Source organism: Cyclopterus lumpus, chromosome 5 (genome assembly GCF_009769545.1).
Source record: "Cyclopterus lumpus isolate fCycLum1 chromosome 5, fCycLum1.pri, whole genome shotgun sequence".
In the NCBI taxonomy this organism is placed as follows: domain Eukaryota; kingdom Metazoa; phylum Chordata; class Actinopteri; order Perciformes; family Cyclopteridae; genus Cyclopterus; species Cyclopterus lumpus.
In genome coordinates this window covers 25,672,723-25,695,222 of record NC_046970.1, presented here as the reverse complement: position 1 = coordinate 25,695,222, position 22,500 = coordinate 25,672,723, and the positions used below count along the sequence as shown (strand labels likewise).

Below are 22,500 nucleotides of genomic sequence, written 5' to 3'. Positions count from 1 at the left end.
GTAGTTTATGCAGTGGACATTATGTAGTTTATGTAGTGGACGTTATGTAGTTTATGTAGTGGACATTATGTAGTTTATGTTGTGGACATTATGTAGTTTATGTAGTGGACATTATGTAGTTTATGTGGTGGACGTTATGTAGTTTATGCAGTGGACGTTATGTAGTTTATGCGGTGGACATTATGTAGTTTATGCAGTGGACATTATGTAGTTTATGTAGTGGACGTTATGTAGTTTATGCAGTGGACATTATGTAGTTTATGCGGTGGACATTATGTAGTTTATGCAGTGGACATTATGTAGTTTATGTAGTGGACGTTATGTAGTTTATGCAGTGGACGTTATGTAGTTTATGCGGTGGACATTATGTAGTTTATGCAGTGGACATTATGTAGTTTATGTAGTGGACGTTATGTAGTTTATGTAGTGGACATTGTGTAGTTTATGTGGTGGACATTATGTAGTTTATGCAGTGGACGTTATGTAGTTTATGTAGTGGACATTATGTAGTTTATGTGGTGGACATTATGTAGTTTATGTAGTGGACATTATGTAGTTTATGTGGTGGACATTGTGTAGTTTATGTGGTGGACATTATGTAGTTTATGTAGTGGACATTATGTAGTTTATGTAGTGGACATTGTGTAGTTTATGCAGTGGACATTATGTAGTTTATGTAGTGGACGTTATGTAGTTTATGTGGTGGACGTTATGTAGTTTATGTAGTGGACGTTATGTAGTTTATGTGGTGGACATTATGTAGTTTATGCAGTGGACATTATGTAGTTTATGTAGTGGACGTTATGTAGTTTATGTAGTGGACGTTATGTAGTTTATGCAGTGGACGTTATGTAGTTTATGTAGTGGACGTTATGTAGTTTATGCAGTGGACGTTATGTAGTTTATGTAGTGGACGTTATGTAGTTTATGTAGTGGACGTTATGTAGTTTATGTGGTGGACATTATGTAGTTTATGTGGTGGACATTATGTAGTTTATGCAGTGGACGTTATGTAGTTTATGTAGTGGACATTATGTAGTTTATGTGGTGGACATTATGTAGTTTATGCAGTGGACGTTATGTAGTTTATGTAGTGGACGTTATGTAGTTTATGTGGTGGACGTTATGTAGTTTATGTGGTGGACATTATGTAGTTTATATAGTGGACATTATGTAGTTTATGCAGTGGACGTTATGTAGTTTATATAGTGGACATTATGTAGTTTATGTGGTGGACATTATGTAGTTTATGCAGTGGACATTATGTAGTTTATGTAGTGGACGTTATGTAGTTTATGTAGTGGACATTATGTAGTTTATGTAGTGGACGTTATGTAGTTTATGTAGTGGACGTTGTGTAGTTTATGTAGTGGACATTATGTAGTTTATGTAGTGGACGTTATGTAGTTTATATAGTGGACATTATGTAGTTTATGTGGTGGACATTATGTAGTTTATGCAGTGGACATTATGTAGTTTATGTAGTGGACGTTATGTAGTTTATGTAGTGGACGTTATGTAGTTTATGTAGTGGACGTTATGTAGTTTATGTAGTGGACGTTATGTAGTTTATATAGTGGACATTATGTAGTTTATGTAGTGGACGTTATGTAGTTTATGTGGTGGACATTATGTAGTTTATGCAGTGGACGTTATGTAGTTTATGTAGTGGACGTTATGTAGTTTATGTGGTGGACATTATGTAGTTTATGTGGTGGACGTTATGTAGTTTATGTAGTGGACGTTATGTAGTTTATGTAGTGGACGTTGTGTAGTTTATGTGGTGGACGTTATGTAGTTTATGTGGTGGACATTATGTAGTTTATGCAGTGGACATTATGTAGTTTATGTAGTGGACGTTATGTAGTTCATATAGTGGACATTATGTAGTTTATGTGGTGGACATTATGTAGTTTATGCAGTGGACATTATGTAGTTTATGTAGTGGACGTTATGTAGTTTATGTAGTGGACGTTATGTAGTTTATGTAGTGGACGTTATGTAGTTTATGTGGTGGACATTATGTAGTTTATGCAGTGGACATTATGTAGTTTATGTAGTGGACGTTATGTAGTTTATGTAGTGGACGTTATGTAGTTTATATAGTGGACATTATGTAGTTTATGTAGTGGACGTTATGTAGTTTATGTAGTGGACGTTATGTAGTTTATATAGTGGACATTATGTAGTTTATGCAGTGGACATTATGTAGTTTATGTAGTGGACATTATGTAGTTTATATAGTGGACATTATGTAGTTTATGTAGTGGACGTTATGTAGTTTATGTGGTGGACATTATGTAGTTTATGCAGTGGACGTTATGTAGTTTATGTAGTGGACGTTATGTAGTTTATGTGGTGGACATTATGTAGTTTATGCAGTGGACGTTATGTAGTTTATGTAGTGGACATTATGTAGTTTATGTAGTGGACATTATGTAGTTTATGCAGTGGACATTATGTAGTTTATGTGGTGGACGTTATGTAGTTTATGTAGTGGACGTTATGTAGTTTATGTAGTGGACGTTGTGTAGTTTATGTGGTGGACGTTATGTAGTTTATGTGGTGGACGTTATGTAGTTTATGTAGTGGACGTTATGTAGTTTATATAGTGGACATTATGTAGTTTATGTAGTGGACGTTATGTAGTTTATATAGTGGACATTATGTAGTTTATGCAGTGGACGTTATGTAGTTTATGTAGTGGACATTATGTAGTTTATGTAGTGGACATTATGTTATGGAAACGATGTTGTGGACATTATGTTGTGGACACAATACAATACATAAATAATGAATAAATGACCTACCTGATCTTGAACAATGCTTCACAACTTTTTTTAATTATTATATTATTACTTATAAGAGAAGAGCATAAATAACTTCAGTAAATGTGTATGAAGTTGTGATTTATGTCTTTTCTCTAATCACACAAGGAGAAACTTCTGTGAATGAACTGTTCAGCTCACGGCAGGTAACTCTCAGGTTACGCGTGTGTGTGTGTGTGTGTGTGTGTGTGTGTGTGTGTATAAACAGTCATCAGTGTGTGTTGTGTGATGAGAGGCTGACAGGAAGGGTGTGTGTCGCTGATGTCTTTCATCTGGAAACACAGGATTTAGGAAGAGGAAACTGCAAACACTCATTTCTATCCCTCGATGCTCTTTGATGTTCCTCAACCGACTGTTGCAACAAATATGACTCCAAAGAGCAGATTTACACTGAAGCCTGATGTCGAAAACCAGGAGAACAACGTAAACAGGGGGCTCGTCTTGTCGTTTATTAATAAACAAATTAGTTTCCTCGACTTTCCTGATGTTCCATCATATGACAAAAATAATCTGATGTCTTCTACTCACGAGAAAATGACGCGGCGTGTTCGGTCCTGTCTCGCTGCCCGGCGTCCCGTCACACACCTGGAGGGGCGGAGCTTCAGCGAGTAAAGCCAGGTAAAGCTTCGGCGTTTCATCCTGCTGCATCAGACGGGAGGAAACACTGCAGCAGCATCTGAAGGTGAGACAAAGACAACACAGCATCTCATTACACTTCATCATGTTTTCATTCGTATATATAAATATATTTATATAATAGTGTGTAGCTGTAGATCATGTTGTATATTAGGTAGATTTGGTATACAGTTAATCTCTGTTTAATGTATGTTCTCAATTATTAATGTTATATTTAATTAATTCAATCAATCAATCCTTGTACTTTATTGTATTTCCATTTTTTGCTACTTTATACTTCTACTCCACTAAAGGGAAATATTATTATTATATTAAACCACATTTATCTGACAGATTCATTTACTTTAAACATTTGTACTGTTAATACAAAAGAAAATATACATCAACTAATTAATGATTATGTATTATATAAAATAATAATTAAAATGAGCTACACTTCTACCAGCTGGACCATTAAAATGATTAACATTAATGCATCAATAATTATAATCAATTGTTACATATTGTTCTGAAATGGGACATTCGGCATGATCTACTTTTATTGCAGTAACATTTCAAAAGCAGGACTTTTACATTTATTGAAGTATTTCTACACTGGTAGAAGTACTTTTAAGTAAACTACTGTTTTCATTTGTGAAAACAGTAGTTTTGTTTTGATAATGCAAACTCAAGGTCTTCCTGTCTGCCGACCGCGTGAAGCCAGTTTATACTCTTCAATAAAACCGGATGCTAGCTGACTCGTTAGCTAGCGAGCTACGACAGAGTCCTCCATTTGAAACCGATCGTAAAAACACTTTAGATAAAAATCAGAAACAAGTTGAAGACAGTTTATACAATCTCGCCAGAAAAAAAAAACCTAAATTAAAATCACTTCAAGGTGTGTGTGTGTGTGTGTGTGTGTGTGCCGGTGTAGCAGCGATGTACTCAGCAGGGTGTGCACTGGTAGTACCGTTAGCCGGTGGTAGCCGTTAGCCAAACACAACCGTCCAAAACAGGAAGTGAACCACCGTGTCACTGTGACTCTTAAGGCCGGTCCGGGATGCACCGTGAACCAGTAAATATAAGAAGGCTAATATTAATATGTACAACAGATCTGAAACGTTTTACACAACGGGAGAATTCTGTTGAACTTGGATGTTAAATCTGTTTTCCAGTCCAGAAAAGTGACCCTGGATCATTATTGATCCACAACGGTGCAACTGGGCCCTAAATATTTACTCAGTCCGTTCAAACTGTGATGAGTTCAGGTGATATTTAAATAGTGCGAAACCAGGTAACAAACCTATTTCTTCAGTTTGAAGAAGAGCTTCCGGTTTCTAATTAAATCTGCGCCTCATTTTGCTGCTCAGCTTCTTTTACCCATGATTATTTTATTCTTATCCAGCTGAGGGATGTTTGTCTCTTTCAGCTCTCAGTGTAATAACATAAATAACATTTATTAAATCAAGAAGATTTTCTACAAGCTAAAAGCATCAAAGACCATTCAGACATATTGAGTTGTCCTCGACAGCAGTGTGAATATTGATTATGTGTGACACACACACACACACACACACACACACACACACACACACAGACACACACAAACACAGACACACACAAACACACACAGACACAGACACAGACACAGACACAGACACAGACACAGACACACGTCGTTTCTCTCATGTCTGTTTGTGTCTCTGCAGGTCAACAGGATGAAGCTGCACTGAGGTCTGCGGTGCATTCACTGGTCAGCTGTACATTCACTGGTCCATCTGCGGTGCGTTCACTGGTCCGCGGTGCGTTCACTGGTCAGCTGTACATTCACTGGTCCATCTGCGGTGCGTTCACTGGTCCGCGGTGCGTTCACTGGTCAGCTGTACATTCACTGGTCCATCTGCGGTGCGTTCACTGGTCCGCGGTGCGTTCACTGGTCAGCTGTACATTCACTGGTCCATCTGCGGTGCGTTCACTGGTCCGCGGTGCGTTCACTGGTCCGCGGTGCGTTCACTGGTCAGCTGTACATTCACTGGTCTGCGGTTCAGGTCACAGGATGAGCTCCACCTTCTCTCCATCGTCTTACCTGAGCTTCAGTGTGTCTCCCCCTGCTGGTCACCGCGAGGATCGCGGCGTCTCTCCGCACTCCGTCCCCTTCCTCCTCTACCCCTCCGGCACGGACCCCCTGAGGGGCCCCGGCCCGGGGCTCCTGCCCTACCTGGCCCCCTTCCACCACCACGGACACTTCAGCGTCTACGAGTGCCCCTTTGAGCCGGCGTTCATCCAGAAGCGCAACGAGCGCGAGCGCCAGCGGGTGCGGTGCGTGAACCAGGGCTACGCCAAGCTGAGGGACCACCTGCCGGGTCCGAGCGCCGACAAGCGGCTCAGCAAGGTGGAGACGCTGAGAGCCGCCATCAGGTACATCAAATACCTGCAGGGCCTGGTGGAGCTGGAGGAGGACCGGACTGTGGAGGAGAGTGTGACGGACGACTGACACCGACTTCCTGTTTGACTTGAACTGAGGCAGAAATACCAGAAGATGTCTGTGGACATCAGAAGGACCATTAGCCATTACAATAATAACAATAATAATAGATGCATTAGAGACATTTATGTGTTATTGTGTCTGATGAACTGGAGGACAGAAGAAACTTCACTGGAAAACAGGATTAAATATACAAAAAGGGCCTTTTAATAGTTTGTATATTAACTTCTTCCAGAGCTTTCATCACTTGTTTGAAATATTCTCTTCCTCAGATTTTTGTCCCTTAATGACCGCAAATCAATTATTTACATGCGGCATGTGAGCCGAGAGGAATTAAAGGGCGACCGAACGTCGTGTTATTAATGTCAGGTGTTATGAACCTCTGCAATAACATTGTGCGTCACTTTCAGGAAGTTGCTTGGAAAAAAATGTCTAAGAATTTTGCCATAAAAAACATATTATTTTCCTTTTTCACCGAGCAACTTCAGTCCTGATCAGAATGTAAATGTTCATTTAATTTTAAATGAGTTTCTTTACATAATGAGGTTGGTTTTAATGAAAAGAAAAAATGCTCCATATCCATATCAATTGCTCCATAATACAGCACCACTGCCCCCAGTGGAAACCAGAGGAATAGCATGCATTGGCCCCAGAGGCGACAATTTGTTATTTGTTATAGAAATATTTTTTTGAGCCGAGGTGAAATGTTTGTCACGAGCATTAAAAACATGTAAAAAAGCTGAAAAAGTGTCTGAAAGATGAACCTGGTGTGAAAACATCGGACACATCAACATGTTGGATGTTGTGAGACCTGTTGGTGGCGCTGTCGGTACGTATACTCAGCTCTCCGGTCAGCTCCAGCGCCCCCTGCTGGACAAACTACAGCATTACGTCCAACACATTTAAATAAAAGAAATTTTATAAAAAACTTCCGATTTGGTCGTCGGTGAAAATGTGGAGGAAGTAAAAGCAACAACAACAAAACCAAAAACAAGGACCCAGTGTGTGATCATTAAATATTGATTTAATATTCAATAGGTCGCATTCGGTTGTGAGGAAACGATGAAGCAGAACGAGTTACCCACCAAACAAAAGAATTAGAAAAATAAAAAGCGTTTCTCTTTTTTTCTGACTAAAATAACACCAAAGATTAATTCTGTGGTTTCCACCTGCACCTCCCATTGGACTCCCATTGGGACTCCCCATTGGACTCCCATTGGGACTCCCCATTGGCACTCCCCTTGGACTCCCATTGGACTCCCATTGGGACTCCCCATGGACTCCCATTGGACTCCCATTGGACTCCCCATTGGCCTCCCATTGGGACTCCCCTTGGCCTCCCATTGGGACTCCCCTTGGCCTCCCATTGGGACTCCCCTTGGCCTCCCATTGGGACTCCCCTTGGCCTCCCATTGGGACTCCCATTGGGACTCCCATTGGCCTCCCATTGGGACTCCCATTGAGACTCCCCTTGTCGGCCATACACAGATCACAATACGCAATGATATGTTAATATGCGAGAAAACCCCAATATTGATATTCAGTTTGTCAAAATGACGCCGCTCTACAGGCAAACAAACGCATTACAGAACACATCTCTAAAAGAATACGATGCAAATATAAATATATATATTATATTTAAATGTTGTTAAACGAGCGAGTGTTCTGACCCCGTCGTATTTAAACCACATTCGCCGTTTCCAACACCAGTAAACAAGACAAACGTCTGAATTATAATATCAAAAGCAATACTGCTGCGAAAATTCGTGGTCTGAACTTAAAATGGTAATTTTGCCGGTTTAAAGACGTTTTATTAATTAACACATCGATTCATATACTGATTAGAGGCGGAACACTATGCATTGATTAGGGGTGATCAGTGGCATCCTTGATTATCGAGATCAATTTATGCAACAACAAAAAAATCGATCGTATTCCAACACTTGGGCTGCTCCTCACGACACACACACACACACACACACGCGCACACACACACACACACACGCTTTAAATCTTTGCTTTAAAAGAAAAAACTAGAAGCTCGTAAAGGAAAAACAGCTGATCGATCCTCAAGGAACTGGTTTCATCCGGTTGTTCTGTGATCAATAACACGATTAATGTAAACAGACTCTCTCGATGTTTCACTATTAATCGAATCATCTGGCTTTTAAAATGTTTTTTTGGAGGTTAAATTATTTTTGACATGCGTAAGAAAATCTTTTAATCTGTTTTTTTTTTTTTTTTTAAATCACCGGCTGAAACTTTTCCTCGAGTGTCTCGGATTAAAAAGTGTTTCTGTGATTTAAATCAGCGCTGAAACTGAAAACGAAGCCATTACACAAACAAACTCAGAACAGCTGCGGATATTTTTAGACGTCTCTCCCGTCTCCAGAAATAAACATTTTAAAAAAGGTGGGGGGGGGGGGGGGGGGGGAGACGAAGCCCTTCAGATCACCGGTCAGTATTTTACTGAAGCAGTCGATCACGAAGCGGCTTTGAATCGCGTTTCAGTCCAGAGACGAAGCTGCAGAGACAAAACGGGGAGAAAGAAGTCAAGTCAGCAACGAGTCGAGCAGCTCTCAGTCGGTCCACGTGTCGTCTAGAGTCTCGCTGCTTAACAAGAGCAGCTCTTCATTTCCTCAATATGACCTGCAAGGTCACCTTCAGGCGACAGATCGACCCCCGGGCGTCCAGGACGTAGGGGACAGATGGTCCTCAGGCGTCCTGATGGTCCTCAGGAGTCTAGGACAGATGGTCCTCAGGCGTCCTGATGGTCCTCAGGAGTCTAGGACAGATGGTCCTCAGGCGTCCTGGACGTAGAGGACGGCGGCGAGGCGCCGGTACGCCAGGTTTCGGTGCTGCGGCTTCAGGCAGTAGGCGATGCTCTGCTCCACCTCCTGGCAGCGCCGCAGGAATCGGCAGCGGTCCCGGGCCAGCTCCTCCCAGGGGCCCCGCCGGTCTTCCTTCTCGTCACAGCTGGCAAAGAACTCCTCCACGTCGTCACAGAAACGAACCTGAAGAGGAGGAGAGTCACGTTTACCGAATGATGGTCGTCACGGAGACGTTGGATTGATTACAGATCATCATTAGTCATCAGGGTCTCTGACCTGAGTCCTGATGACTAAACCGGTCTGTGTGCGTCAGTTCCGGTCAACACAAATCTCTTAATCCAGTCTTTTCTTGAGCCGTTATTTCCCTCAATAACTTTTATTTTTAGTCTGAGAGAGAAAACATCTCCACTGACAGGGATGATAACTGTGTTTTTATTATTATGATTAGTAGTTTAACACCATTAAATCAACTGAAAAGATTATACGATAAATATTTTAAGTGGATTTTATTAGAATATTTGCGATGTTTTGTTGGAAATCCCTTTAAGTTAATTGGATATAAAGAAACAATATGTATGGATGACACTATTACTTTAGCCTTCCTTCTATGATGACTCTATATTTCAGCCCGAGATGAAGATCTATGAGCGACGTTTTTCTACTAAATTAAACGGCGTGTCAAGTTTTCCTCAATGTCTCTTTTTTATACTTTTATTTTGGGGGGTTTCGGACTGTTTGTCGGGGACGAAGACGTTTAAAGATGAACCGTTTTGGGATTCTTGTTGGTCGTTTGAAGTGAAAAACTAAATTAAAAAATCAGTATTGTAAATGAAAACATTATCGCGAAAGAAAACCAACTGACCTTCTTGGTCGTGCTGCGTCTCTGTGTGGTGGAGCAGCCGGAGGAGGTGGAGGGTTCAGAGAAGCCACTGTCCAGCCTCTCCTCAGCCTCCTCCTTCCTGTACTCTGGCGGAGACGCTGGTTTGGGGCGGAGGAGGCAAGAGGGAGTCTGGGAGGGGGTCTGGGAGGGGGTCTGGGAGGCCTTCTTTGCCCTGGTCCTGGTCCTGGGCCCTGCCGCCTCGACGGGCTCTTGAGTCCTGAGCGTTGCCTGGAAGTTAAAGGGGCTGTAAGGGTCAGAGGAGCAGCTGAAAGAGCTCAACAGGCGGAGGCTCTCCGCTTCGTCCACCTCGCTGGCCGAGGTGGAGTCATCCCAGAAGTCGCTGCCGGACGTAGGGGAGGAGGAGGCGAGCGGAAAGGAGGCTGCAAGAGGGAGCGGGGTGAGGTCGGGGGAGGAGGCCGGGGTGGACTGGGTGGAGGACAGAGGCGTGGAGGTGGGGATGGCCCTGGGCGGGGAGGTGGAGGTGTGCAGCCGGGCGGTGAAGTTACGGGGGTTGTACGGGTCCACGCTTTGGCACAGAGAGCTCCACAGGCGCTCCGCCTCGGAGTCCACCTCGCTGTCCGAGGCTTCGTCGTCCTCTTCGTCGTCTTCGTCGTCGTCCGTCGAGTCGGACTGGTCAGACGAGCACTCGCTGTCGAAGCCGGCATCGTTGTCCTCATCGCTGGACTCCCCGTCTGATTGGCTGCTGCGGTCGTCGTCGCTGCAGGGGCATCCCATGATGAAGGCGATGGCTTTATTTTGGCACTGGGGGTTTGTGAGCGCCGCAACCTCCAGTGGAGCTGCTTCCCGTTCTTCTTCTTCTTCCTCCTCCTCCTCCTCTTCCTCGTCTACCTTTCCTGATGTAGACTCTCCCTCCTCCATTTCTGTCTCGACGGCGGGACCGATTTCTGCCGAACCGGCTTCCTGCTCCTCACTCGGGGCCTTCGCCACGCTCAGGCGGCACACCTGGAAGTGTTCCTCCTCCAGACTGGAGTAACCATTGTCCTGATCCGGGGTCAGAAGTGCCGCCTCACTGCAGGCGGCGGCAGCTCCTGAACTGCTCAGGTATTCACCGAGGCCGAGCCGGTGGTCCATTGTGGTGGACCCCTCTGCGTTCTGGACTGTTTTAAGGCCTCCATTGTTGGACTCTTTGAGGTCAGCTGGTCCAGCGTTTTCTCCCAGCGTCCATCTCTGGACAAACAGATCGCTTGTTTCGGGCGCTTTTGTTTCCGCCAGCGGTTGTTGAGGATAACGACAGCCCGTGACGGGGCCCTGCTCCGCCCAGGACACATCCGACAGCGGCCCTTTCTGTGAGCTCTCCTCGCCCAGCCAGAAGCTGCCCCACCACGTCCAGCTTCTGCCCCCGCCGCTCTGCACCGGGGGCCCCACCGGCTCCCGGTCCGTGGGCTTCATTTCCTGAAATGACACAGAGCTCAACAGAACATGGCTGAAAAAAGTCCTGATAGAAGACAGATATCCGATCTGGGTTTGCTGGCAGAAATTTATGTCCAGTTCTTCTGAGTTTTGAATCCCCATTTCCAGCAGAGAATCGGCGGTCAGCCACGGTAAGGTGCCGCCGCCCCTCGGCTCCAGGAGGCCGGCAGCTCCGTCGTGCTGACACCGCAGGTGAGAAGCTGGGTGCTGCGCGAGCGGCATCATGTCGTCCAGATGCCTTAAAAACTCCCTTTCGTCGTCGACGAAGCTGTTTTCTAAACCCCCACCGATGATCCACCCGGCTCCTGCAACAGACCGGATCGGGGTTCGCGGCCGCCCCGGGAGATATCGTTGCAGAAATGCCATCGCTGGCCTGGACACCATGCCAATCCACGAGCTTTCCTGACCCTCGAGCCCGGGGGAGGCGACCCCACGCCCGGCCTGGGAAGACAAACCCTCGCCGTTCATATTTCTTAACATATTTTGTTCCCCCTTCAACTCAAAAAGTGCAAAAACAGCAAGTTATTATCCATTTATAATACAAGTAAAGTTTTTTTTTTTTTTAGTGAAACATTGTTCTTTACTCCGACTGGCAGCGGAAGGGAACCCGGGGAATGACGTCCGTGACGGCGCCAGGCTCCGCGGCGTTAACGCCTCTCTGAGAGTGGTGGTTGGACTTCTTCCTGGTGGAGGACTTCGTAAAGACGGCGACGGAAAAAAACACGTCCGACGATAGAAGAGCCATTTTTATTGTTCGTTTTAAAATCTGCTTTTAGAAGAGAGCGACGGGGCTTTTAAACGGCGGTTAGCGGGTTAGCTTAGCGGAAAAAGCTAACTAGCTTAGCGGTTAGCTCTGGAAAAGCTAACTAGCTAAGCGGTTAGTTTGAACAGGAGTAAACGTTAAATTCGATTAAAAAAAAGACCACGATTTGTTGGCTTCGGGTTGTTGTTGTTTTTTTATCTCCTTCCCGTGGTAACACTGTTCAGGTCTTCCCGAATAAAATGGTGATATCCTTCTTTTTAACCGCCGTGTCGCTTCCGTGTGTCGGTGAGAGATTTCATCAGAAACTTAAGGGGTCGTCGAGAACGAGTAATGCGAGAAGTTGCGCGCGCAGCCAGGGAGCGTCGCGGTGTTACTGAGGCGGCGGTTAGCGCGTCACTTAAAAAAAAAAAAATACTAAATTATAATTCTATATTCAACAATTGCACATTTCATTTCTCTGTTGTTTTCCAGCGTGCCAAATAAAAAAATAGAGAGAAAATAAGCTAAACATAAAAAGGGGACAATAGGGCACAAGCTGTGATTGTGTGATTACAAACATATTTATTTTTGTTGGAAAATAATGTAAGAGTTTTTATACACGTCAAACTCTTAACAATAAATGTGTATAGCCATGGCTTGTAAACGTACACTTATGAGTATAGAATTGGCAAAAAATAATCAATAAATGTGCGATATGCGCCCTTTCCTCAAATTTCCTGGCACAGCTAAAGAATCCAAATATAAAATGTACGTAAAATAATGCTAAATCTTTGTACACAATTTTTTTTTAAAAGACATTTTCCCCATAACTTGTTAGAGTACTGACAATGGCAAAAAAAGATAAAGGCAAAACAATTTAAATCTTAATATTTCTAGACTTTTGAGAACATGCTTTGCAGGGTAACACTCGTCATTAAGGAACCCTCTCTAAAGTTATTTTTAATAACATGTGTTACGTAATGAAAGAGTCCAAGGTCTCCATGTGTTTATCAGCTGTGAGCCTCCCACACAGAAGGCCCTTATCTGGGCCGAGGCTCCGCCCCCGGACGCGATACTTTCACATGAACAAACTGGAAGAAATTATAGCTCCATTTGTTTTTCTTCTTCTGATTTTGGTATTTCAATTACCTGTGCAGGTGACACAACATGCATTCATCCCTCCAAAATAAAAAAAATAGATGTTAAGAATTAAATTAATATATATTAATGTTTCCACCTGCTACTTGTTCCGTTTGTTGGGGTTTTTTTTAAATTAAAAATCTGTTTATTATTTTTCTAAAGAACAGTTTGTGCTTTAACTTAAAAAATATATATATATTTTTTTTCTTTAGAGCTTTTAACCACATTTATTGGAGGAGGGAAGAGGAAGAAGGGAGCAGGAAATGGATTAAAGAGTAGGAGGGAGGAAGGAAGGAAGATAAGATAAGATAAAAATAATCCTTTATTAGTCCCTCAGTGGGGAAAGTACAGGATTACAGCAGCATTGCTCACAGTAATAAGTAAAAAACAAGTAGTATAATAACAGAAATAAGATAAGAGTAAAAACAAGAAGATTATTATATATACAGACGGAGTAGAAATAGAATAAAGTGGATAGTGTATAAAATAAATTAAAAAATTAAAAAGTACTTAAACGAAGGGAAGAAGAAGGGGAAAGAGATGATGAAGAGCAGGAAGAAGGGAAGAGGAGGCAGGAGGTAGAGGGGAGGAAGAAAGGGCGGAGGAGAGAAATTAAATAAATAGAACAAAAAACCTGTATTGTTTTTTTCAATTCAAGTTTATTTTGTAGTGCAAATAATACAAAACATGTTCAGAATAAAATTAATACACATTAATATTAAGAGCTTCTAAAATCCGACTAAACGCTGCAGTGGAAAAACCCTCATCATCACATTTCATTTCAGTCTGTACATTAAAGATCCAGTTCATGTGAACTTACATTCTGCTCCTGTATTCTCAGTGTGTCGCCACCTTCATCTCCACCTTCCTCTTCATCACGCTCCATCAGAGCAGATTCATGAATCATCTGATTCTGATGATTTAAGTCACTTCACACTGAATCCACGTTGCTCTGCGACTCTTTGAATATTGACTTTTGAACAGTTAAATATTTATGTAAAAACAATTTTTAAAAAAATGTACATGAAAATCACAATGTGTCCTTCATGTTCACACCGACTGTATTTTAATAAGTTTACTTTCATTTTAACGAGGGCTGCTAGTTTTTTTTTATTTTTATTCCTAATTAATCTGCAGGTTAATTTATCAAGTAATCGTTTTGGTTGATAAAATTGTGAAAAATGTCCACGACGGTTTCTCCAAGGTGACTTTTCTTTAAAATGTTTTGTCCCAAAGATATTCAGTTGAACGTGCTTTTATTTTGAAAATATCTTTACATTTGAGAAGCTGAAATCAGCATTTCTTTCCGCGTCCACTTGATCACAGGACCAGACGTCGTGGCAGCTGCAGCTCAATCAATAAGCGATCAATACAGAAGAACTACAGGAGAGCGTGAGGGTCAAACATAGGAAGGAAAAAGGACGATGATTTCATAATCAGCTCCAGGGGAACAAGTTCGGTTGAGAAATAAACGGCGTGTAATATTCAGTGGAAGTTTTACTCGACACCTTTTAGGAGATTAAAAGATCACAGAAGAGGCGGGGCTTAATTCACCTCAAGGTCAGAAGGTTAAAAGGTCAGCGCATTAAAACAAACTCAGAACTCCCCCTTTAATGTTCACTGCAGACGGATATTAACCCCCCACCCAAAAAATAAGGCAGAAATACAAAATGACAGGATTAAAAATAAAAAATAAAGACAAATGAAAGAATGTGGAAAAACGTCTCTCGCGCTCCACAGATAGAAAAATCACTATAAAAATATCCTGTTAGCGACATTGAGGCTGAAGCTCTGCATGTACAGACACAACGTTTAAACTTCTCTACGACTGAAGCTCGGCTGAAGCTCGTGGCGTTTCTTTATTTTTATTTTTTTAGGACGATAAAAGCTGCGAAAAAAAAAAGTCCCGGAAAACAGAAAAATGGCCGCCGATGATTTTAGTATTTTCATCACTTTTCTCAGAAAGATGGAAATCAAAACAGCCGAATAGTAACTTTAGATTCTGATAAACGTCTGAATTTCCAAACATGCACCTGTCTGTGTGTGTGTGTGTGTGTGCTGACTGACGCACATGAGAAACTAAAAATCTTTCCATGTAAATCTGCATTATATATAATCTTCCCTCATCTGTTTTTTTTCTTTATTTATTTAAATTAAAATCACGGCAAAAAAAAAATCCACTCTCGTGACACCAAAATTAATTCAGACGAATATTCGTCAATTTCAGACGCGCTAATTATTCGTTTGTGCACGTTTTCCTCCTCGCTCGTTTGGTTTTGCACACGGCACCAGAGTTTAAACGAATAGGCGTTCACGCGTTTCCGTTAAATCTGAAGCGCACGACATTAGTTCACATTTTTAAGTCCCTTCGTTGAGTTTAAAAAGATATTTTAAAAGTTGTTAAAAAAGGAAAATAAATCAAAAGGTTATTTTCAGAAAGAGTCCGAACGTACTAAACTGATGACGTCAGTGAAGTTAAACTCCCTCACGCACGGAGGGAGGATCAGCCACAGGGCTTTTACTTTGAAAGGACTTTCCTTTGTTCTTCTTCCGTCCTCCTGAGGAGAACCGCGTCCACGCCGGTCAGTGGGCGGAGTCTCAGTGGGCGGAGTCTGAGCCAGCGGCGCCCAGCTGGTGCCAGTCCACCCAGTGCTGACCCGGGACCAGCCTCTTCAGAGGGATGAAGGTCTCTCCCAGCAGGGTGTTCTCCCAGAAAGCCCCGTCGCCGAGGACCCGCAGGTGGATCACCCTCTGGTCCAGGTCCCCCCGGGGGATCCGCTCGTACACCAGCTGGAGGGTCGGGGGGATAATAATGATCACAAATAACAACAACAAATAAAAACAACAACAAATAGAGTGTCTACTTCCTGTCTGGTTACCATCTCGTTGTAGGTCGGGTTGCAGGTGCGTCGCGCCGCCTTGGTCTTCCTCTTGCTGGTCTTCTGAGGGTCCGGGAGGAGGTAGAGCTTCACGTAGGGGTCGGGGTCCGTGCCGTCCTGCAGGGGCTGCTACACACACACACACACACACACACACACACACACACACACACACACACACACACACACACACACACACACACACACACACACACACACACACACACACACACACACACACACACACACACACACACACACACACACACACAAGAAAATGAATTAAAAAAAATAGTTAATTGATAAAAACCATTGAGTCTTAACTGTGTGACTTGTTACCCAGCAACACGTCTGAGTCAACACACACACACACACACACACACACACACACACACACACACACACACACACACACACACACACACACACACACACACACACACACACACACACACACACACACACACACACACACACACACACACACACACACACACACACACACACACACACACACACACACACACACACACACACACACACACACACACACACACACACACACACACACACACACACACACACACACACACACAAGAAAATGAATTAAAAAAAATAGTTAATTGATAAAAACCATTGAGTCTTAACTGTGTGACTTGTTACCCAGCAACACGTCTGAGTCAACACACACACACACACACTCACACACACACTCACCAGGCCTCGTATGTGCATCACCATGATGAAGAGCTTGTCGTTCTTGTAGGAGATCGACAGTTTGACCTCACCGAGCTCTTTGCCCAAAGCTGGAGACCACGACAGTTCTGCAACACACACAGTACACACACAGTACACACACAGTACACACACAGTACACACAGTACACACACAGTACACACACAGTACACACACAGTACACACACAGTACACACAGACTTAGAGTACTTATTGTACTCTTTACTGTACTACACCTCAGAGGTACATGTTGTACTCTTTAGTGAACCAATGAAGTCCACCATAATCATATTCTATGTGCGTGACCTTTGCGTGACCTTTAGTTGTGAACATACTATTATCTGAGGCTGGAAAACACACTGGACTTTAAACCCTGACAATGTGTGTGTGTGTGTGTGTGTGTGTGTGTGTGTGTGTGTGTGTGTGTGTGTGTGTGTGTGTGTGTGTGTGTGTGTGTGTGTGTGTGTGTGGTTCGTACCTGCTGGCTTGACAGCCGTTGGTCCCGGCCTCTCGTCCCGGGGCAGCGGGTGAAAAAAGGTGTAGACGAGGTCGCTCTGCAACAATTTATTTATATTAATATATATATATATATATATAGTGCATATTGCTATGCACCAAAACAAGTCCTCTGATTATAGTTAAATAATTACGACTGAAGGGAATAACTAGACATGATGATTATTATGGTTGCTTTCTTACACGATGAAGCAGAAAGTTCATTTAAATTTAATACAATTATTATCATAATGTGAATATAATAAAAAATAACTTTAAATAATAATTTAGTGCGAGTGTGTGAGAGAAGAGTGGAACACTTTCGACTGCCAAGTTTCTAAAACTGGAAAGACCCGATACAGCACACACACACACACACAAGCACAAGCACACAAACACACACACACACATTTCCTCACACTGAGAACATTTCGCAGAAACCAGAGTAAAAATGAAACTTAAGGAACGAGACATCTGAGACGCACTGAAGCTGCATCGACGAAAACAAACTATAAATAAATAAATAAATAAATAAATATATATATATATATATATATATATATATATATATATATATATATATATATATATAAACACACACACACACACACACACACATATACAATATATAAACATATTAAATATATATAAATAGGACTGACCTGAGCGACCTCCGGGGCGGCGTGGATCAGGTGCCACACGTAACCGTTCAGCTCGTCCTTCCTCCTATCAGCCATCGCCTCTCCACGGGACCGACCAATCACAAGACGGCTCGGGAAACTGTGGGGCGGGACCAAGAGGAGAGCAGATGAACAACGTTTTGATTGTGTTTTACTGTTTGTGTGAGTGTGAGTGTAGGTCTGTGTGTGTGTGTAGGTCTGTGTGTGTGTGTAGGTCTGTGTGTGTGTGTGTGTAGGTCTGTGTGAGTGTGAGTGTAGGTCTCTGTGTGTGTGTGTGTGTGTGTGTGTGTGTGTGTGTACCTGGGTAGTTTGGCTGAGGGGAAGATGAGTCTCAGTTTGCTGTGAAGTTCATGAAACTCTTCAAACGTCCTCTGAACCAGCAGCGCCTCCTGCTGACCCTCACGCTCCACTTTCACTACAAACGTCTGAAACACACACACACACACACACACACACACACACACTTATTCTATACCTGCGAGGACCTTCATCCTCTTCAAATGTAAAATGTTGTTTTAACGCCTTAACAACAAATATTACACAAATATCATCAATAAATCATTATTATGACATTAACGTCTGATATTGTTTGTTTATTATCTCATCATTTACATGTTTACTTTAATTATGTATTATAATATACATTAAAAATAAAAAATAAAAATATATATATAAATAAATAAATAAAACACACACACTATACAGCCGTCCTGTGACTCACGTATCCCTTGCCGGCGCTGGCGGCCCGGATGTGTCTGCAGATGTAGAGGTTCCTGATGAGGCCGTCGCTCTTCGCCGTGTGGACCCGGGGGGCAAAGGTCAGCGTGGGTCGGTCCTCGGTGGAGGCGAACTTCATCTGGGCCAGATTGTGGATGAAGAAGTTGAGTTTGGTGGCGACGCTGCCCAGACTGGACTCTATCAACCTGCCCGGGTGGAGAGAGAGGGCCGTTAGATGATTCTCTTTTGTGTGTGTGTGTGTGTGTGTGTGTGTGTGTGTGTGTGTGTGTGTGTGTGTGTGTGTGTGTGTGTGTGTGTGTGTGTGTGTGTGTGTGTGTACCTGGTGAAGTACATGGTGGCGTCGGCTTCAGACTCGTGAGGTCTCAACGCGTCGTGAACGTACTTCAGATCCTCCAGATCCGACAGTTCAGGGATCCCACAGGACAACATCTGCACACACACACACACACACACACACACACACACACACCAGCATAACACATTTGCTATGTAACCATGGAAACAGATAACCGTCAGTGGATTACTGTAAAAAAAAATGTACACGTCTCCTTCAAAGATTTCTGGACAACAATATCTACTGTGAGGTGTTTCTGTTATTCTGTCCACCCCTCTCCTTCTTTGTGTGTGTGTGTGTGTGTCTGTGTGTGTGTTGTACTCACCAGGCCCAGCAGGTTCAGGAACAGGTGTGTGTGTTTCCTGATCATGTTGTACGCCTCGCAGCAGAGATCCACAAAGTCGTGGAATCGGCTCGACGGCTTGTCTCCTCCGTTGATGACGTACGCCATGTCGGAGGTGAACACGAAGGGGGCGCGGTCCCTGAACGCATCGCACAGACAGGTAAAAAAAGAGCTACGACTCCCAAGATGCATCTCACCAACAGACCCTGGACACGACCTGGCGACTCACCGTTTGATGTTCCCGAACATCTGGGCGTGTCCCAGGAACTTCCCGAAGTCGATGTGGAACATGTGACCGCTGGTCTTCAGCATGATGTTGTCGTTGTGGCGGTCGCAGATTCCCAGGATGTAGGTCGCCACGCAGCAGCCGGCGCACGAGAAGATGAAGTTCTCCACCGCCTGCACGCAAAGTCAGGGCGTGAGACCAGATCTGTAATGTGTCCAGGTGTGTGTCCAGGTGTGTGTGTGTGTGTGTGTGTGTGTGTGCACCTTGTCATACTGCTCGTCAGTGGGGTTGTGTTTCTGCAGCCAGTCGGCCAGCGGCCGGTCTTTAAAGGAGCCGGTGACTCCATGTTCCACCTGGATCTTCCTCAGAGTGTCAGCCTGAGGAATCATCTCCACCATACCTGGGAACAACACGCCTGTCAATCACAGCTGAGAACAGGTAACAAAACACCTGTCCTCCTGAAATTCCTCCTGCATCATACACCTGTCCTCTTGCATCATACACCTGTCCTCTTGCATCATGCACCTGTCCTCTTGCATCACGCACCTGTCCTCTTGCATCACGCACCTGTCCTCTTGCATCACGCACCTGTCCTCTTGCATCACACACACCTGTCCTCTTGCATCACGCACCTGTCCTCTTGCATCACGCACCTGTCCTCTTGCATCACGCACCTGTCCTCTTGCATCACGCACCTGTCCTCTTGCATCACGCACCTGTCCTCTTGCATCATACACCTGTCCTCTTGCATCACACACCTGTCCTCTTGCATCACACACCTGTCCTCTTGCATCACACACCTGTTACACCTGTCCTCTTGCATCACACACCTGTTACACCTGTCCTCTTGCATCACACACCTGTTACACCTGTCCTCTTGCATCAGACACCTGTCCTCTTGCACCAGACACCTGGGGTGTCCTTACCTCGTCCTCTGCCGGTGGAGAAACATTTGAAGATGACCATCCTCATGTCCAGACCCTCCTGGATCCAGATCTTGTTCATGATCCGGATCACCTGCAGAGTCAGCATATCCTGCCGGAGGTCGTCTCCTGACTGGACAAGAGACAGAGACATGGGCCGAAGGTCAAAGGTCACAGAGGTCAGGCCGTTCAGGTACAAACCGGAGCGACGACTCACCTTGAAGATGACGTTGATGTTGTCTCCCAGAGAGTCCAGGTTCTGGAAGGACAGTTTGAGAGGAACGGCGTTGGAGTTGAAGAAGGAGCACGACTACGAAAGAAGAAGAGAAACCGAACGAGACGTTTACGGTTCAGATCATTTCAGTCGGCCATTGTTTCCGTCGAGTTGCAGACCCGCAAAGCATTATGGGAAAAGCACGAGACGGCGCTTTAGTTTTTTGTATGAAACATTCAGTCCTCAGTGGTGTGTGTGTGTGTGTGTGTGTGTGTGTGTGCGTGTGTGTGTTGTCTTTCGGTACCTGGATGTGGATCCCTGTGACGAGCAGCGCCGGGTTCAGAGGAAGTCTACAGCTGCTGTTCACCAAGAAGAACTGAGTCATCTCCTCCAGACCCTCCCTCAGCACACACTGTAACACACACACACACACACACACACACATAATAACAATAACAACAATATGCACTCAGTAACTGTCTGGTTGGTGCTGCCCTCTGCTGGACTGGTACTAAAATGCTGCATCATTGAAAGTCATCATTCCATCGTAAAGAATCCCCAAAATCACATAATGTGAACGGTTCAATAGATAATCAGCAAATAATGTCATAAATAATGTATTATTTAAATCAAAAGTGGCACGAATTCTCTGGTTTCAGCTTCTCCGATGTGAGTTTTTCCAGTTTTGTTTCAACTCTTTTAGTTTTGGAGCGTTGAACGAACAAATCCAGACATTTGGTAAATGTTTATATTAAAATTATAAATCCAAGGGAACAATTTTACGGGTTTTTTCCAGGATGATTGGAAATCCTGGATTTGGGACAATTTGTGACTTTCCAAAAAAATAAAATAAATACATGACAATATTTCAGTAAACAGGGTTTACATCAGATTATATAAATATATATTTATATATATATGCGTCCTCCCACCTGTCGGCTGGACGGCGAGGCGTCTCGGACTTTGTGAGCCACGGAGGCGAGAATGGAGACGAGCCAGCACTGACGGTCCACCTCTTCACGGAGACCTCGGCCCACGCAGCAGAGCAGCGCGGCCAGGAGGTGCTGGTACCGGGCGCTGAACTGGCTGTCCTGCAGGTTGTCCTTCAGCAGCCTGCAGGACAGACTGGGTTGAACTAAGCCTAACCGTTTGTGATCTGAACAAAAGGCACTTTTTCTATGAAAATGAATGAGAATAAAAGGATAGTTTGTGTGATCGGCTGACCAGAAGAGGTAGTGAGCGATGCGAACGTCCCCGATGGCTCTCCGTAGGAGGAACCGCACCAGAGAGCTGTCGAGGTAACACTCGTACTTCAGAGCCTGAGGCACACACAGACAGATATCAGTGGTACTACAAAATAAAAGCCTCTCCCGTTAGTTCACAACTGACCTGAACGAGCTGAGGCAGGAAGTCCAGTAGCTCTGGATCTGAGATGGAGTCCATCCACTGAACGGCCGTCCTCCTCAGCTCCTGGTCTGGAAACCTGGAACACACACATGGTGTCACTCATATTATCACAAGGTCACTCAGGTGAGTGACAGTGAGCGGGGAAGGGGGGGGGGACATACGAGGCGTGTAGGAGTCCCAGGGCGTCCAGGTGGCCCAGGCAGGCCCACTGTTTCAGGAGGGCGTAGATGTCCGGTAGGCAGGCCCACTCCCAGCAGGGGGCGCTAGCCAGGACCAGAGGGAGAGCTGCACTCTCTGCCTGGCAGAAGGCCCTCTTCTCCCAAAGAAGACGCCTGTCCTCCACCGTCAGCCTGCACACAAAGAGACGCATGAGGACCGAGAGTCGTGTGTGTGTGTGTGTGTGTGTGTGTGTGTGTGTGTGTGTGTGTGTGTGTCTGACCAGAAGACGGCCTTCTTGTGGAGGACGTCCTGCAGCTGGATCTGACTGATGGTGTCCAGTCTAGAGAAGTCGTACTGAGGACAGAAGTCTGCAGGAGGAGGAGTACTGAACTGGACCTCGAAGGACGAGGTGGGG

At 44.3% G+C, this 22,500-nt stretch overlaps 3 protein-coding genes across 6 annotated transcripts in view; 1 reads left to right on the top strand and 2 right to left on the bottom strand.

Moving 5' to 3' along the window:
• Window positions 1-5,431: 5,431 nt before the first annotated feature.
• LOC117731127 (achaete-scute homolog 5-like) lies at window positions 5,432-5,937 on the top strand. The gene has a single exon (XM_034533283.1). The coding sequence runs from the start codon at window positions 5,500-5,502 to the stop codon at window positions 5,935-5,937; it is 438 nt and encodes a 145-aa protein (XP_034389174.1). The 5' UTR covers window positions 5,432-5,499.
• Window positions 5,938-6,932: 995 nt separating this feature from the next.
• On the bottom strand, window positions 6,933-12,162 carry LOC117730408 (protein phosphatase 1 regulatory subunit 15B). 2 transcript variants are annotated; one of them, XM_034532105.1, is made up of 3 exons: window positions 11,655-12,152; window positions 9,622-11,511; window positions 6,933-8,942 (listed from the first exon to the last, which is right to left on the bottom strand). In XM_034532105.1, the coding sequence occupies exons 2-3, from the start codon at window positions 11,452-11,454 to the stop codon at window positions 8,730-8,732; spliced, it is 2,046 nt and encodes a 681-aa protein (XP_034387996.1). In that variant the 5' UTR covers window positions 11,455-11,511; window positions 11,655-12,152; the 3' UTR covers window positions 6,933-8,729. The 2 variants fall into 2 exon arrangements, with proteins under 2 accessions (XP_034387996.1, XP_034387995.1); XM_034532104.1 differs by having other exon boundaries at window positions 9,622-12,162.
• A 1,429-nt stretch (window positions 12,163-13,591) lies between these two features.
• pik3c2b (phosphatidylinositol-4-phosphate 3-kinase, catalytic subunit type 2 beta) overlaps window positions 13,592-22,500 on the bottom strand; it is a 24,498-nt gene continuing 15,589 nt past the window's right edge. For 2 of the 3 annotated variants that reach the window (XM_034532094.1, XM_034532096.1), the window contains 19 exons: window positions 22,366-22,500; window positions 22,088-22,276; window positions 21,909-22,002; window positions 21,744-21,838; window positions 21,452-21,632; window positions 20,824-20,931; window positions 20,523-20,615; window positions 20,309-20,438; window positions 19,646-19,782; window positions 19,386-19,555; window positions 19,139-19,295; window positions 18,799-18,908; window positions 18,463-18,664; window positions 18,042-18,166; window positions 17,724-17,841; window positions 17,045-17,120; window positions 16,549-16,655; window positions 15,832-15,960; window positions 13,592-15,742 (listed from right to left, as the gene is read on the bottom strand). The exon at window positions 22,366-22,500 is cut by the window's right edge and continues 8 nt beyond it. In XM_034532094.1, coding sequence (XP_034387985.1) covers window positions 15,551-15,742; window positions 15,832-15,960; window positions 16,549-16,655; window positions 17,045-17,120; window positions 17,724-17,841; window positions 18,042-18,166; window positions 18,463-18,664; window positions 18,799-18,908; window positions 19,139-19,295; window positions 19,386-19,555; window positions 19,646-19,782; window positions 20,309-20,438; window positions 20,523-20,615; window positions 20,824-20,931; window positions 21,452-21,632; window positions 21,744-21,838; window positions 21,909-22,002; window positions 22,088-22,276; window positions 22,366-22,500 — 2,548 coding nt within the window. In that variant the 3' untranslated portion in view covers window positions 13,592-15,550. The remainder of the gene's footprint in view (window positions 15,743-15,831; window positions 15,961-16,548; window positions 16,656-17,044; window positions 17,121-17,723; window positions 17,842-18,041; window positions 18,167-18,462; window positions 18,665-18,798; window positions 18,909-19,138; window positions 19,296-19,385; window positions 19,556-19,645; window positions 19,783-20,308; window positions 20,439-20,522; window positions 20,616-20,823; window positions 20,932-21,451; window positions 21,633-21,743; window positions 21,839-21,908; window positions 22,003-22,087; window positions 22,277-22,365) is intronic. The other variant, XM_034532095.1, reaches the window with a different exon arrangement.